This window comes from Drosophila innubila (genome assembly GCF_004354385.1).
Source record: "Drosophila innubila isolate TH190305 chromosome 3L unlocalized genomic scaffold, UK_Dinn_1.0 0_D_3L, whole genome shotgun sequence".
NCBI lineage: Eukaryota > Metazoa > Arthropoda > Insecta > Diptera > Drosophilidae > Drosophila > Drosophila innubila.
In genome coordinates, this window is record NW_022995376.1 from 6,376,480 (window position 1) to 6,391,362 (window position 14,883).

At 38.6% G+C, this 14,883-nt stretch overlaps 4 protein-coding genes across 4 annotated transcripts; 2 read left to right on the forward strand and 2 right to left on the reverse strand.

Moving 5' to 3' along the window:
- Positions 1-1,980: 1,980 nt before the first annotated feature.
- LOC117789002 (transmembrane protein 267) lies at positions 1,981-3,787 on the reverse strand. The gene is made up of 3 exons (XM_034627975.1): positions 3,485-3,787; positions 2,940-3,419; positions 1,981-2,876 (listed from the first exon to the last, which is right to left on the reverse strand). The coding sequence occupies exons 2-3, from the start codon at positions 3,231-3,233 to the stop codon at positions 2,472-2,474; spliced, it is 699 nt and encodes a 232-aa protein (XP_034483866.1). The 5' UTR covers positions 3,234-3,419; positions 3,485-3,787; the 3' UTR covers positions 1,981-2,471.
- A 1,066-nt stretch (positions 3,788-4,853) lies between these two features.
- LOC117789001 (aldo-keto reductase family 1 member B1) lies at positions 4,854-6,422 on the reverse strand. The gene is made up of 6 exons (XM_034627974.1): positions 6,320-6,422; positions 6,015-6,182; positions 5,669-5,841; positions 5,470-5,614; positions 5,209-5,406; positions 4,854-5,153 (listed from the first exon to the last, which is right to left on the reverse strand). Exons 1-6 carry the CDS (start codon positions 6,395-6,397, stop codon positions 4,959-4,961), a joined length of 957 nt encoding a protein of 318 aa, XP_034483865.1. The 5' UTR covers positions 6,398-6,422; the 3' UTR covers positions 4,854-4,958.
- Positions 6,423-7,617: 1,195 nt separating this feature from the next.
- Positions 7,618-11,525, forward strand: LOC117789000. Its single transcript, XM_034627973.1, has 2 exons — positions 7,618-8,847; positions 10,043-11,525. The coding sequence occupies exons 1-2, from the start codon at positions 7,757-7,759 to the stop codon at positions 11,370-11,372; spliced, it is 2,421 nt and encodes an 806-aa protein (XP_034483864.1). The 5' UTR covers positions 7,618-7,756; the 3' UTR covers positions 11,373-11,525.
- Positions 11,526-12,333: 808 nt separating this feature from the next.
- Positions 12,334-13,365, forward strand: LOC117789004 (cold shock protein 2). Its single transcript, XM_034627981.1, has 5 exons — positions 12,334-12,398; positions 12,639-12,653; positions 12,753-12,953; positions 13,028-13,074; positions 13,155-13,365. Exons 1-5 carry the CDS (start codon positions 12,348-12,350, stop codon positions 13,291-13,293), a joined length of 453 nt encoding a protein of 150 aa, XP_034483872.1. The 5' UTR covers positions 12,334-12,347; the 3' UTR covers positions 13,294-13,365.
- The last annotated feature ends 1,518 nt before the right edge of the window (positions 13,366-14,883 follow it).

Below are 14,883 nucleotides of genomic sequence, written 5' to 3' on the forward strand. Positions count from 1 at the left end.
CATCTCGTCCGTTGTCTAACTGCTACAAATATTTGCCATTATCTGACATTGTTTGGGTCTAAGAACGTTAACAATCATCATCATAATCAGCTCATTAAGATCAAACGTATACAAATCATGACATTCAAACATTCAACTGAGAAATTTAGCAATTAAATATTTTGTGTAGGTGCCTCACGCTGGCAGAATGTGTGCCAAAAGAACTAATTGCATATGCATTTAATACAAATTATTAAAAATATATTATGCAAAGAGAATAACGCTCGGTTGCCATTCAATATCTGGATATACCCTGTAAAGGGAGAGGGATGAGGTGCAGGAGAAGACGGGGATGTCAAAATAATATTTATTCATAATCAGCATTAAAAGTCAAATTCATGTATCTGTCCATTTGTCAGTCACCAAATTTTATGTAATATTTAAAACAACTATTCTTACAATTTTGAAAACATTTTTCATATTTTTTTTGCTTATCGAAAAATAAATCATGTACTCATGTTATATTGTATATAAAGTAAATTTCTTTAATGTGTGTTAAGCACGAAACTTTAATGAGTCTAGGAACGCAAAGATAAAGAAAATTATTTAAAAAATTGTGCAATAATAACCACTAAAAAGCGACGAGAGAAAATTATTTACAGGGTATCTCGCACTTCTCAATCGAATACTTTTGATTGTTTTCTGCCATTTGCCTTTGATTTATTTTAAGCTAAATTTTGAATTTTGATCAATCGTTGCCGCTGCTAATATTCTTCCAATGTAAATATTTACAGGATTTATTTTTGAACATTTTACAAATCGTAACAAATTAAAAGCAATAAGATAAAAATATGCATGGTTTAACTCGATGTTACGGTATATATACGTGCGAGTCTATAGTATATGTTGTGATCACTTTAGATAAATATTATGAAATTGTATAGATACAGATGCAGATATGATCTGGATGTGGCATGATGTGGCACTTATCTCAGGAAATTGTTAATGCGAATTAACAGCGTGTAAATTGATGGCGTTTAAATGATCATGGGAAGCATTTAGCAAAGTTACTCAACAAAAAATAAAAAAAAAACTAAAAATTGAAAGTAATACGTGAGTGTCACACAGAGTCGAGTTGAATGAAATCATCACAGAAATACTCGCGTGAGCAGTTAGCTAATTTAACTAATTGTTGCGCAAACGAAGCGTAAAAACGTTCCAAGGTTAAAGTGCAAATAACAATAACAAAAGAAAAAGAAAACAACAAACGACTCTATTTAAAAGTGCGGTTCCGTTTTGTAACTGCACTTACGGCAAACGGATTTACAAAGTTATCCTCTTGTTCCGCCAATTTGTCTAGGGTATTCACACTTTTACACACACAAACACTTGCAGCACTCTTTTCGAAAAAACACGACAGTTTTTTGACAGTTTTTTAATCGGGGCAATCTTAGAATCGTAACAGAAACGAACAGACGGCGATCATCCAAACGGCAACACAGACCAAACGCAAATGATCAAGACATTCGTATACGTTTGTCAACCGAATCTGTGCTCTGCTTTTGATGAGAAGGAGGAGGCGGAGAGTCCGGGGGAGGAGGTGGCAGCTCGTCGTTCTGTCTGCCTGCCTTCCCAACCGACTGTTTGTGTGTGTCTTTTGGGCGTGGGCGTGTGTAGAAAGGTGTGTACATGCCTTGTATTTGTCTCGTTGCTTTATAAACTGTTTTCTCTTTTCTCCCATCAAACAGTTTTTTTTTTATTTATCATCCCCCACATTTAAATTTAATCACTTATTTATTGCGCCACAAACGCATTTATTCCAGTGAAAAATTTTCAAATTATCGCAAGTTTTTTTTCAATTGAAAACGTGTAAAATTAAACATGTGAATTTATTGCAATGTTTCTGATCAAATAATTGGAATAAACATTATTCACTCTATGAGCCAACCGTTAACTAACTTGACTTTTACCTAAAGGCCAACGTCAAGAGCCAAGAAATCAATAGGAATTTGCAATTTTATTATTTTGTGTTCGTTTACAAGGCGAATTTATTAGCACATTATTGATTGTTGGATTAACAATTAGTTTCTTTAGTTGTCTACGATAAAAATTGAATATAATTGCATAAATATTGGAAGTTGAAAATCGATTAGTTTGTGCGCTATGCTTCAGTTTCTATCTACTATATGCTTATGCTACAATATCACAATATCTGGATATTATCTGGGTATGTTTTGTTGTGTTTCGATTTGAATTCTAGTAAAAAACTACGCTATTTAATATTGATAATTCTCCTAAAGGTACTCGTATATGTCTAACAGAGTTATAAATTCAAATAATTATTGTTATTCATAATGATAATAAAATTGTGTCCTGTAATGTGGAAGTATTTGGGTTTTTTTTGCTTAAAGCTAAACTAATTCAGCTTGCAGCCTAAATAAGCATAATTTGTAGTAGTTCCATTAGTTAATCGATTAGTTAGTATCACAAATTTACACCTGCAAATAACGATAAGTGGCGCTGGAGCCACCAGCTCCGGTTCCAGCTCCATTGCGATAGTTGCATTCACTTAGCTTAACATATTGACCCAAAAAGTTAAGGACAAGGGTGCTGCGACAAACGTTATGCAGATAACCCATTAGATATGGCGTCAGTACGGTGATCACAATGTAGGCCACTTGTGGCAAGCGTTCCGTGTGCTCGTAGAATGGCCATAACCAGTAACCACGCCTCACAGCGTCCCTGGTGTGATGCGTAATGAAGGCACAGAGCAGTGCACCCAATAACAGGCTGCTACGGAAGTAATTGAGGCACGCGGTGCAAATGTAGAACAGCAACATGGCCAGCACAATGCTGGAACAGTGCAAAAATGGACGACGCGACAGATTGGTGGCATCCTGTAAAGCACAAAATTACATACAATCACTAAGGAAGGTCAATTACTAGAATGGACAGCTCACCTCCAGGTAGAGCGAACGCGCCTCCACAAAATGATCCAAGTCGATGAACGAGGACACCACAAAGCAGCTGAAAATCAATATCCAGCCAAACAATTGACTCGTGCGCTCATAGAATTGCATGGCAAATGCGATGCCCGTCAAGGCGCCAATTGCTGCATGTGTCGCATTATCAGCGAGCGCCTTCAGCAGCGGGTGTTGTGTCAGCTCCACGAAATTGTCACCCAACAGACACGTTATCGTCACCAAGGTCGTCAGCACTATGCGCATATAAACCATTGTGTGACAATGTGGCATCGATTGCAAACTCCAATTTCCCAATTTTAAATTTTCCAACTTGCACTTTGACTTTTGTGTTGTTGTTGTGTATTTGTGTTGTGGACGGCTTTTCAGATTTGCAGGTAATCAAGTTCGTTGTTGTTGTGACGCATATTGCACAATCAAGCACTACAAATGTACTGTTTATTAAACATTAAATTCTATCTGCAAATAAAACAACAATTGTGAAATTTGCATGACATTTTGCATTTTTTCATTTTGCTACTCACGTGTTTCTAGCGTACATTTGCCGCATGTAACGACAACAACTGCAATGCAGCAGTGTGGCGACTTCGTGGGGGTTGCAAGTTCACGTACACGTATACCATTACGTTGAATCCGTTTACGACCTGCCGGCATAATTTCGTCTAAATTGGGGAAATTTGGGGGGCCCAACAGAATGTTTTGATTTTGCTTCCCGATGCAAAGGTTGCCACCCCACAGAATTTACCGATCTGGCAACTTGTATCATGTTAATCAAATTGAAAATTTAGTTGCACCCAAGAAAATTCACCCAAATTGGAATTTTTCTCAATATTGAAGATAGAATTTTTTAAATTTTTGCTGAGTTTTTGTTAGAATTTTATCGATATTTAGATATTTTTTTTAGAATTAAATTTGTAAATTTTCTTCCATTGGGGTGACGAGCTTCAAACCTTTATTAAAATGTTTTCCTTAATTTTATCTAATTTCGAATTTTAAATTTACATCAAATTATTAATATATTTCAAAATTATTGCATATTGAAATTTACATTCACCTACATTTAAATTTTCCAGTGTGGCCACACGCGGCCAATAACGCGTTCGAATTAATACTGATTCAGTATTTATTAATTACTATATGATATCCCAAAACAGTCTGGTATTTGCTCCTCACTTTGCTCCTCACTTTACGCGCACAGTGTGCGCTGGTCACCCTAAAAACGCAACAGGTGACTCGAGTCCTTACTCGAAACGGCGCGCGTTTTAAATTAGTGAGCAAACAATTGTTTAAAAAGCAATGAGAACATTATAAGGTATTGCGTTACAATTTAACTCAAATAAAAGAGATATTGCCAGTAAATTTGCTTGCAAGTTGATAACTGCTTGAGAACTGAATTAAATAGCAATCTTTTTTGCGTTGTAGCGATAGTGAAAAGCTTGTCGTGTAAAAATAATAAAACTAGCAAAAGCTCTCTCTCTCAAGAGCTGCATATCAAGATCAAATACCACATATATATATATATATACGAGATTGTATGTGAGTGTAGTGATAACAATTAGTTTGATTTCATTCAAAGCTCCCACGCTCTCACTGTGCCAAGCCTAATTGAAAAAGCAGCTTACATTTACAGTATATCAAGTAATTGTTTGGACAAAGAAAAAAATTCACAGAGTTGAGCCCAATGGATATATTATTTGAACTATATTTATTACAATACCTTACTTATTTCGTTTTTTATTTGGATCCTAGGACCATAAGTAATTTAATAGAAATCATAAAAAAAAGTTAAAAAAAATTATATTTTTATTTTCTTTTCAAAATAAAGTATTTGATTTCTTCATTCTGTGAAAACAATTACTTGACTTACTGTCTATATGTATGCATACAAACGTGTGTGCTTATAAACAGTAATTTACTTGTTCTCTTCGTTATTTTAGTTATGTAAATATGTCAATTTAAATGTGTATGTAATATCGAGTGACACCTTTTAAGAACATTTTAACAAAATCCAATATGGAATGGATAATTTTTACTTTTAAGGGCATGCTCCATTTTAATAAGACGTTCCCCTGAATTATAAGTGTCCAGCACTGCATGATCCGCTGCATCCAATTTGAAATCGAATATATTGAAATTCTCCTCAATACGCTTGGGATTGGATGACTTTGGCAAAGGCACAGTGCCAATTTCGATCTATAATAAAGGTTAGAGAAGGTAACACTCTAAAGATTGCCTGATAGGCACTTACCAGATAACGGAGCACCACTTGAGCCGTTGATTTCTTGTACTTATCGGCAATGGCCTGCACTTTACTATCGTAGATGAAACCTGGCTGCTTCTTGGCGGGATCTGGTCTGCCCAGGGGACAGTAGGCGGTGACAACGATATCATGCTGTTTACACAACGCAATCAATTTCTTTTGATTCAGAGCTGGATGACATTCGATCTACGAAGAGTAAATCAAATGTTATATCAAATGTAGGTAGTATAAAGACCGCAAGGGATTCACCTGCTTATGTATTGGCTTGATTTTGCAATTGGCCAGCAGACGTGTCAATTGCTCGCAATTGAAATTGGAGACGCCAATGCTTTTGGTCAAGCCCAGTTCGACGAGCTTTTCCATGGCACGCCAAGTGTCCAGATAATCGACATCACTAAGGGAATAAGATATTGTCAACTGCGCTTATTAATTTAAAGCTGACACTTACTTGAGCTCCACTTCGCCCTTGGCATTGGTGGGCATCATTTCATTATCACCACGATAGACATAGGAATAGGGCCAGTGCATCAGATAGAGATCCACGTAGCTTAGACCAAAGTTTTGCAATGTTTTGCGACAGGCAGCCTCAACCCTTTCCGGCTCATGGAAGTGACACCAAAGCTGTTAAAAAAAATTTTTATTTTCAAAAATAGTTTAATTAACAAAAAAAAAAAAAAACTACAGCAAAATTATATTTTTTCCAAAATATTTTTTTATTTTGTTTATAAAATTATTAGACTAACTGTATTTTAATTAGTCCTCTAACAGAACAGAGGTCATCAGATAAGACTCACCTTGGTAGTTATAAAGATGTCCTCGCGTTTGATGACACCCTCCGCTATTTTCTTTTGCACCGCCTTGCCCACCTCGCCCTCATTCTCATAGAAGTAGGCGGTGTCTATATGCCGGTAACCCACGTCAATTGCATGCAACGTCGCCCGTTCACAATCTCCTCCCAGCGACTGTGAACGTTAATTGTAAGTGGTAATCATTTCATAATTATGGAGATATTCTCTTTGACAAGCTTTGGGCTGATAAGCTCACAACTTGTCATTATCTATAGCTCGAAAGTGATCGGACATCTGCCTCAAGAGCTTACCGTATATGTGCCTAGTCCGATTGCCTGGATTTGGGTGCCATTATTATGCTTATAGTAGGGAGCTTTCGATGCCGACATGTTGCAGATTCTCTCGCAGTTGCGTTTCAACTGTTGCTCATCATTCGCACACGCTAAGCTTTTATACCACCGCAAAACGAAAGCTTTGCGTGTTCTAAAAAAGCTTCGATTAGTGCTGGCTGTGGAAGAACGGTGCAAGCAAGTAATGTTAACATTAAATAAAAAGCGAGTTTTAAATAAATTCTAAAAAACATATTTTTAAAATTAATTTAGTTTGAATTTATTTTACTTGATGTCGCAGGTTTACAAGCTATTTCTTAAAAGTGATATAACTATAAATAAGAATAATTATAATTATTTATTTATTTTAAGCTTAAATAATTTTTTATTTTTTCTTGTGAATCAAAAACGTGTTATAAAGAATTTCTAATTGACTAATCTGAATTATTTAAATTTTAAAATAATTTTATTAACAAATTATGTGTTTTTTTATGCTTATTATTCTTTGATTTATACTAATCGTACCTATGTAGAAAAATTTATAATATTTTCTTATATTTAATTTATTTTTATATTTGAATATTTTTTGTAATTTATTTGATTTTTAGTATAATTTACATTAACAGCTTCAGCTTTGCTGCCTTAGACCGTTAGTCGGCGCCTGCGCAAGCTTTAGCAGCTGAAACGATGTGGAAGTGGAACAACATCTGTTATTCAAAGTGGCACAATGTATTTAGTAGTCGTAGTCCTTGCCCACAAAACGTCGCATGCCAGCACATTGGATGGAAAACGCACATTAAAGGAATTTATTGGTTTGCTGGTGAGTTGAATTTTAGCCACACTTTGTCACTTTCGCAGCGTGAATTCTTTTATTTAAATAAATACAAAAATTGTGTGAAAAGTGGCTGAAAATAACTGAAAAGAAAAATAAAAGTTAGTATGAAAAGTATGTGCTGTCTATAAATATCCTGCAGCTACAGTAGTTACTCCTTTAGAAGATAGACACCTAGTCAGTGCTTCAAGCAGTCAATCAAACAAATAATTATGCCTGTATAAGTGTGAAATACATGTGATGAATGCTCTCATTAAACAAATTGATTAAAATGGTATGCATAAAGCAATGCGCAGCTGAAAAATTATTTGTATTGTAATTTTAGTATACGCAGCACGCCTACAACTGCGCATGCACCAACCCCCCAGCCCCCATTCCCCCAAACAGTCGAGGTCGAGACGCAGCAGCAGCAGCGGCAGCAGCAGAGCGGCAGAGACAACGCCAGCGTCAGCAGAGCGGCAGCAGCAGGTGAAAGCGTCAACGGCGACTGCGACTGCAACAGCGACAGCGACGCCTTGTGTTGAATTCAAGGCTATTTTTTGGGGCACAACTGTTTCGATTAATTGAAAAATTGAAAAATAAAAAACATGGCCACTGTGGCACACGGTTGCAGCAGTCCGCGGCAGCGTTCGTGCAACGGCAGCAGCTCACCTGGCGGCCATCACAACTCCACACCCGCCATGTACACCACCATGCCCAAGTACAGCCGAGCTGCCAGTCAAACTCAATATGCCACCAGTCAGCAGGTCTTTGGTGGTGCTGTTGCCACCGGTTCCGGTGGCATGCCCAGCGTGGAGAGTCAGTATAATGGTCATGCTGGTGGCTTGTACATGTCCGGTGGCGCCATGTCACAGCGACCGCTGTCGGCGTCGGCGTTGCCCGAAACGGCAGCCGGTTGCCGCAACTATTGGAGTCAGAGTCAAGGTCACGGCGGTGGACACGGCTCGTTTTACAGGCACTACAACTACAACAAACGCAAGTCGGCCGTGGAATTGTTGGCGGAGTCGAAACCCTTCTACATCAAGTCGGATGCGGTCTTTGAGAGATTACAGCAGTCGGGTTATCGCACCGCAGCCGCTGCTGGCGGCAATGGCGTCGCAGCTGGCGTTAAACGTGGCCGTCGTCCGGAGGAGGGACACTATAGGGAGGCACACTCCGCCTACGATGAGCTGGAGGACAGACGCTACATGAGTCTGACACGACAGCAGCAGGCGCAGGTGCAGCAGCAGTACAGCATGCACAATCATCACCAGCATCAGCATCATCATCATAGGCATAATCCCGGTCAGTCGCAGTCCCAGTCACATGGCTTGCCCAGGGAACGCTCTGGTTCCGCCGTGAACAACAATCTGCTGCAGCACAAGCTGCGCCTGCTGCTCGGCTCGGAGGCGGCCAAGGATCGCAGCGGTGGCAGCAGCCTGAGACGTCACGAGGACAACAGCGATCGTGATCTGCTGCCAGCGGATTACGGGGAGGAGGAGAGCAGCGCCTTGAGAATTCCGCCGCCACTTTATCTGCCAGCCCATGCCTTTGGCAGGGACTCCGCCTACGCGGCATATCCCAGTGAGCCGACCAGCGGCGGCGAGGAGCCTCTGGTGCTCACCGAGAACTACCGACCGATAAGTCCGCCGGCTGAATATGCAGCCAAGTCAAGTCAGGCGCACAACGAGCGCTACAGGTGAGCACACAATTCCCAGAGGTCGCAAATGACAGTTATGGCAAATTTTTTAAAGTTCTTTATCTCAAAAAATGGAAAAAAGCTTTTATTCAAAAACAAAAGTGTCTGAGCAGTAGCATTTTAAAATAACACTGCTATAGAAGCTTAAAAAAAATGTTCTTTTGAACTTTAAAATTTAAAGAGCAAAACGAAATATGTTGAATACGAAAGCTTTGACTTTATGTCATTTATGTTCTCTGTAATTCTTACCTTTATTTTTTATTTTTGATATTTTTAAATTAAAATCAAAAACTACTATAATTTTTTTTTTTAACTTATTTTTATTTTAAAACTTATAATAGCTACGATCCCTTTTATTCAAAAATAAAAGTGCCAGAGCAGTAACAATTTAGAATAACACTGCTATATAAGCTTAAAAAAAATATGTTCTTTTAAAGAGCAAAAGGAAATATGTTTAATACAAAAGCTTTAAATTTATGTCATTTATGTTCTCTGTAGTTTTTCCTTTTTTTTTTTTTGCAAATTTTTAAATCAAAATCAAAAACTTAAATAATATTTTTTTTAGCTAAGATTTCTTTTATTCAAAAACAAAAGTGTCTGAGCAGTAGCATTTTAATATAACACTGCTATAGAAGCTTAAAAAAAAATGTTTTTTTAAAGAGCAAAACGAAATATGTTGAATACGAAAGCTTTGACTTTATGTCATTTATGTTCTCTGTAGTTTTTACTTTTTTTTTTAAAATTTTTAAATCAAAAACTATAATAATATATTTTTTTATACGTGATTTTTAATTTAAAACTTATAATAGCTATGATCCCTGACAAAAACATAAAAAAACACTTGACAACCTTTGTTTGGGAAATGCTTATGATAAAATGTTTGGAAACCAATTAAAAATAAGTGTTTTTGCTTGAGCAATGACAAAAGAAATCAGAATTATATGTGAAATAACACTAACTTTATTTGATGTAACCTGAAAGTAATAGGTATTTTTCAAACAAACTTAAGTAGAATACAAGTAAAAAAAAATATGAGAAAGTGTTTTTGCTTGGGCAATGACAGCAGCAAACAGAACACAGAATTCAATGTACAATTTTGTTGAGTTGTTTTTTTTAGAACTAGATCAAGATATGCGACCTTTAATAATTTCCAAAAACCAAGTCAATAGCTTTGCTAATTTTACTTCTTTGACAGGTACAACTATCAGCGCTCCTATTCGCACTCGCATGAGGTGGCCAATCCGGATGAGCGTGCTCCATACACTGCCGGCGACTTCAACATCAATAGCCACAAATCTCTGCCGGATCTGCACACGCAGATCAGTCGTCACTCGCCGCACAGCGAGATTTTGAGCTGTTGCAGTCGCGGCAATCGTTCCATCAAATCCGCCGGCGAGTCATCCATCAATCGTGACTCCGGCGGCAGTTCGGGACACTATACGCATCGCAGCGAGCCGTGTTATAAGCGGCAGCGGGAGACGAATCCGGGCACTGCCAGTGGCACCATCAAGAACTGTTGCAACCTGGTGGCTGCCACACGGCGGGACAGTGGCTCCTCCACGCAGCACAGCGCCAACTCGTACTGTGGCTATGTGACGCCAGCTGGCGGGGATTATCCGCCACTCCATGGACGCAACACGGACTGCATTGACTGCCGTTGCAAGCAGGATACGGGCGGTGGTCCGTTGGTGGGTGGCAACACCTTGACGGGCTACGATAATGCAGCTGCCGATTATTTGCTCAATTTCACACCCACTCCGGAGGTGCCAGAGGCATTCCAGGATGATTATACGCCGACGCCGCCATCGCCGCGTTTGAAGACGCAGACGCCACGTTATTCGAGCTCATCCAGTCAGCAGCTGCACACGAGTTCCCAGGGCTACACGAGCATCAACCACTCGCAGAGCTCGCTGGTGCAGAGTCCCGGCTCGGCGCCATCTGTGGATGACATAAGTCCGCCGCCCATACAATTCAAACGGCAGCGTTGCATTCGCTTCAAGAATCGCAATCGACTTCCGGTCCAGCCGCGCACCTCGCCCATCAACAACACCGTGGAGTGTCTCAGTGGAGGAGGCGGAGGCGGAGTGGGAGGCGGAGGAGGTGGCTCTGCGGGCTACAAGCGCAGCAGCATGGAGCACGAGAATGTGTTCTTTCCCAAAGGTTTCTCAGCGGACGGTTATGCCATGTCGCAATCCCATAATCTGGAGATGGAGAGAGAAGCACTCAATGCCAGCATTTCGGAGCTGGAGAAGTTCTTTGATCGTCTGGGCCTCAATGATGAGGCATTCCATGAGATCTACAGTCATCCGAGGCGTCGTCACAATCCCGAAACCGATTCGGATGATTCCAGCACCGTATTCTTCTCGGACGTCAGCACTGTGGACTCAATGCGTTTGCCGGACAGCACGGAGACACAACCGCAAACCACACAACCGTATCGGCCGTCGGAGCCACCATCGATTGTGGAGCGCAATGCTAGAATCATCAAATGGCTGTGCAACTGCAAAAAGATGCAGTGCACCTGAGGATGACCAACTCCATGACCATGACCATGACCATGTCGTAATTGTAGCCGGCAATAGCCGTAACTTTCACATACTGTTCGATTTTGTCTACCCTCCCGATCAGTCGATCAATCGATCAATCAATCGATCAATCAATGATCAATCAATCGGTCAATCAATGATCAATCAATCGATCAATCATTCGATCAATCATTGATCAATCAATCGATCAATCATTGATCAATCTATCGATCAATCATGGATCAATCAATGATCAATCAATCGATCAATTAGTCGATCAATCAATGATCAATCAATCGATCGTCAGTCAAGTACAAGTTCAAGTTCGAGTTCAAACTGTAATAAAAACACTAGAATCGCTAGCATTACTAGAATTACTAGAATCACCTAACTGTACAACTGAAATTTAATGCTTATTAATCGTATGAATGTGCCCCCCACCCCCACCCTTCAATTTAGTCACGTTCTTTTTTCGAATGCCAATTAAAAATAATCGAAAATAGCTAATGAAAATTATCATAATAATATAAAATGAATAAATACATAAAACGCATATACAAATTGTATTATTAGATGAATTACTGTACAATTAGTTTCTTTAATGTGCATATATCGTATATATACAATACTTTACTATATAGTTGCCAAAAACACAAAAATACAAAACACTCAAACTTGATTAAAAAATACTCGTAATGAAAATGAACCTACCTATTTATGTAAGTGTAAAATATAAAATGTAAAATGGTTTGCATGATGAATAAAAATATTTATGATTATCAAAAAGTAATAAAAACAAAAATTCGGAGAATCTCTATGTTCTAGAAATATAACCTATATGGGTAAGGGGTCTTTGTTTAATGCCCTATTTTTGCTAAAATAATAAAACAGCTGAACTCTTATTGTTAGTTGTGTCTATAAAAACGTTAACGGATTCGGAGAGTTTCAACATTGACTATCGGAAATTTCGTAGAAATGCGGAAATTTTTACTATTTGTTGTCATAGCGCTGGAATTATTGGTGTTGGTAAGTCGAATTAAATAGTTTTTTTATTTATAAATTTATTTATTTAATTATTGAGAAAAGAAATTATGTCATTAAAGTCGTTAAAAAATGAGTTTAATATAAAGAATCAATTTAATATTATAAAATTTTAGATTTTAGCTGAAGAGATAAACATAAAAATAATCCTAATGGATCCAATATTTCAAATAAAATCTATCACATGCAAATATTCTATTAATGATGATATTTAATTGATTTCAGGTGTGCTGTCATGGTGTAAGTATTATATTCGTGCTACTTTCGTCACTAGCGCGGACTGCCGTCCGAAGGAATTTTACTTTAACAAGAGTATATATAATTTTGTCTGTCATAAAGCCCGGTGAGGAACCAATAAGGCCAAAACCTAAGCGACATGGCGGAGTTGGTCATGGAGGTAGTCATGGAGGTGGTCATGGAGGTAGTCATGGAGGTGGTCATGGAGGGGTTCACAGTGGTGGTGGATTTGGAACTGGTGGTGCTGGCAGTGGAGGAGCCAACATTGAGTCCTGTCCCCGTCCATCACCGGAGAGCATAAAAGTAAGTGCAGGAAATCAAGAAATCATCTCGAGTTCAGTGTGAAACATATAAGTATTTTGACAAATGCATTACAGTGCCTGCAGCAGTGGGCGTGCCAGCAAGTCATACGTCTGGATCTGCGGTAAGTGTACCTCCCCTACCCCCTCGAGTCCCCCCCATGTGGAGCAGCTTGTTTTCACTTTAGCCACAAAACTTTGACAGCTGTCTACTGAACCTGAATGGCAACAATTTGCTGGGCAATCTTGTGAGCATACCCGGCATAGCTGGTGGTGGCAATGCGGCTGGAGGTGGTGCTGGTGGAGGTGGTGGTGGCATTCTCGGTGGTTTGCTGGGCAGATAACCTGGCTAAAATAAAACGAAAGCAAATAATAAATATGCACATTAAAGCAATAAAAAGTTAAGTAAAACGAGATGACCACAGCGAAACTCATTGGGATTGGCTGGAAGCTGTTTTAATGGTCAGCCAATGATAATAATAATAATATGAGTACCTACTCGTTGTAACATGCGATTCTAAGGGTTATTGGCAATGGTCGATAATCGCACCACATAACAGTTAACTCAATTATTGTTTAAGCGCTCGTTTTGGCCATCAGCAATGCAATTAAGTGAGCAATTTTCAAATTAGCCAGCAATTTATACGAGTATCAGATACTTGGCCACTTCTCTACCTTTCACATTGGTCAGCAGCCTCCAGAGAGAAGTGCTGAGAGTAGAGAGTGTAGAAAGAGGTGGCTAGGACTCTGGTAAGGACATCCTTAAAGCTGGGCAAACTTGTAGCGCATTCAAACAAAGTCGCAAATCATTGAAGCATATGCAATTATTCATTTTGAGGTTGAATGCGCTCGAACGCACACACAGATACAAAACGCTAGAGAACATGAGCTTATTCAACTGCCTCTCAGTTCCCTGCTCTCCCTCTTCCTCCCTCTTCTCCTTTGCCTGCTCCTTTAGCTTTGGCATATATACTCACTCGTAAACGCAACCAAATTTAAATTCAGCACCAGTTCTTAAACGGCAGGCACCATAAAAATCGCTTTTACTACGCGTAGTTTTTTGCCATCATTTCCTTTGCATACCCTGCACTCATCAAATGTGCCAAGTGGGTATATTAAAGCTTTGTAAATTTATGTAACAGGCTGTAAAGCAACTGCTCTCTTAATCTCTTACATTGCTCTCAGCAAATATATTTATTTATTTTTCTTTTTCTCTGTTTGCAACCCTATTTAACCTTATTTTTATTCAGGAATATGATTTTGTCGAAATCTCTGCTCTCTTAACCTTTTATATCGCTCACAGCAAATATTTTTTATTTATTTTTCTATTTTTCCATTGCAACAAAATTTGAACTAATTTTTATTCAGAAATATGATTTTTCCCAAATTTCAGAATAATGTGTTGCTTTATTATTCAAATAGGTCTTTGTAAAGGCAATAAAAAAAAAAAAATAAAGGTAGGTGATCTCGCTGATTTAATTAGTTTCTTTTTAAATCCAATTTTTATTGTCAACACTTTTTAAAACAAAATATTAAATAACTTTTAGCCTGATTAATTGAAGCATTCAAAATATATCTCTAAACTTATCTTGTTTTCTTTTCTGGAATGCAATTTTTTTTTGCAACTATTTACTGGGTATCTTTTAGTTCAGCACACTTAATTTGTGCTGTCTTTTTGTTTTTTGTGTGTTGTTTTTTCCAGCTTTTTTTAATGCCCTCTTGATTGCAGCCATCTCTTGGCAAAGTTCTCGCTCTCAATTTGGCTGATTTCGTTTTTGGCCAAAAACCCCACGTCTGTTGCCACGCCCTCATCGGGCTCTCTGACTATTTTAGCTTAATCCGTCACTTGCATCGACAGCTCAATAGTCGGTTGGTAGCTTCAATTTCCTTTTTGCCCTTTTATAATTAACTTTATGTGTATGTATTTAGTTTTA

Bases quoted from the DNA above. Each gene is read 5' to 3' on its own strand.
- LOC117789001 (XM_034627974.1), bottom strand. From the start codon at position 6,397: ATGTCGGCATCGAAAGCTCCCTACTATAAGCATAATAATGGCACCCAA. The intron at 6,183-6,319 runs GTAAGCTCTTGA...TAACGTTCACAG, and splicing joins TCGGACTAGGCACATATACG to TCGCTGGGAGGAGATTGTGA. The intron at 5,154-5,208 runs GTAAGTGCCTAT...CCTTTATTATAG, and splicing joins AAGTGGTGCTCCGTTATCTG to ATCGAAATTGGCACTGTGCC.
- LOC117789002 (XM_034627975.1), bottom strand. From the start codon at position 3,233: ATGCCACATTGTCACACAATGGTTTATATGCGCATAGTGCTGACGACC. The intron at 2,877-2,939 runs GTGAGCTGTCCA...TGTGCTTTACAG, and splicing joins CGCGTTCGCTCTACCTGGAG to GATGCCACCAATCTGTCGCG.
- LOC117789000 (XM_034627973.1), top strand. From the start codon at position 7,757: ATGGCCACTGTGGCACACGGTTGCAGCAGTCCGCGGCAGCGTTCGTGC. The intron at 8,848-10,042 runs GTGAGCACACAA...CTTCTTTGACAG, and splicing joins GCGCACAACGAGCGCTACAG to GTACAACTATCAGCGCTCCT.
- LOC117789004 (XM_034627981.1), top strand. From the start codon at position 12,348: ATGCGGAAATTTTTACTATTTGTTGTCATAGCGCTGGAATTATTGGTG. The intron at 12,954-13,027 runs GTAAGTGCAGGA...AATGCATTACAG, and splicing joins CATCACCGGAGAGCATAAAA to TGCCTGCAGCAGTGGGCGTG. The intron at 13,075-13,154 runs GTAAGTGTACCT...AAACTTTGACAG, and splicing joins GTCATACGTCTGGATCTGCG to CTGTCTACTGAACCTGAATG.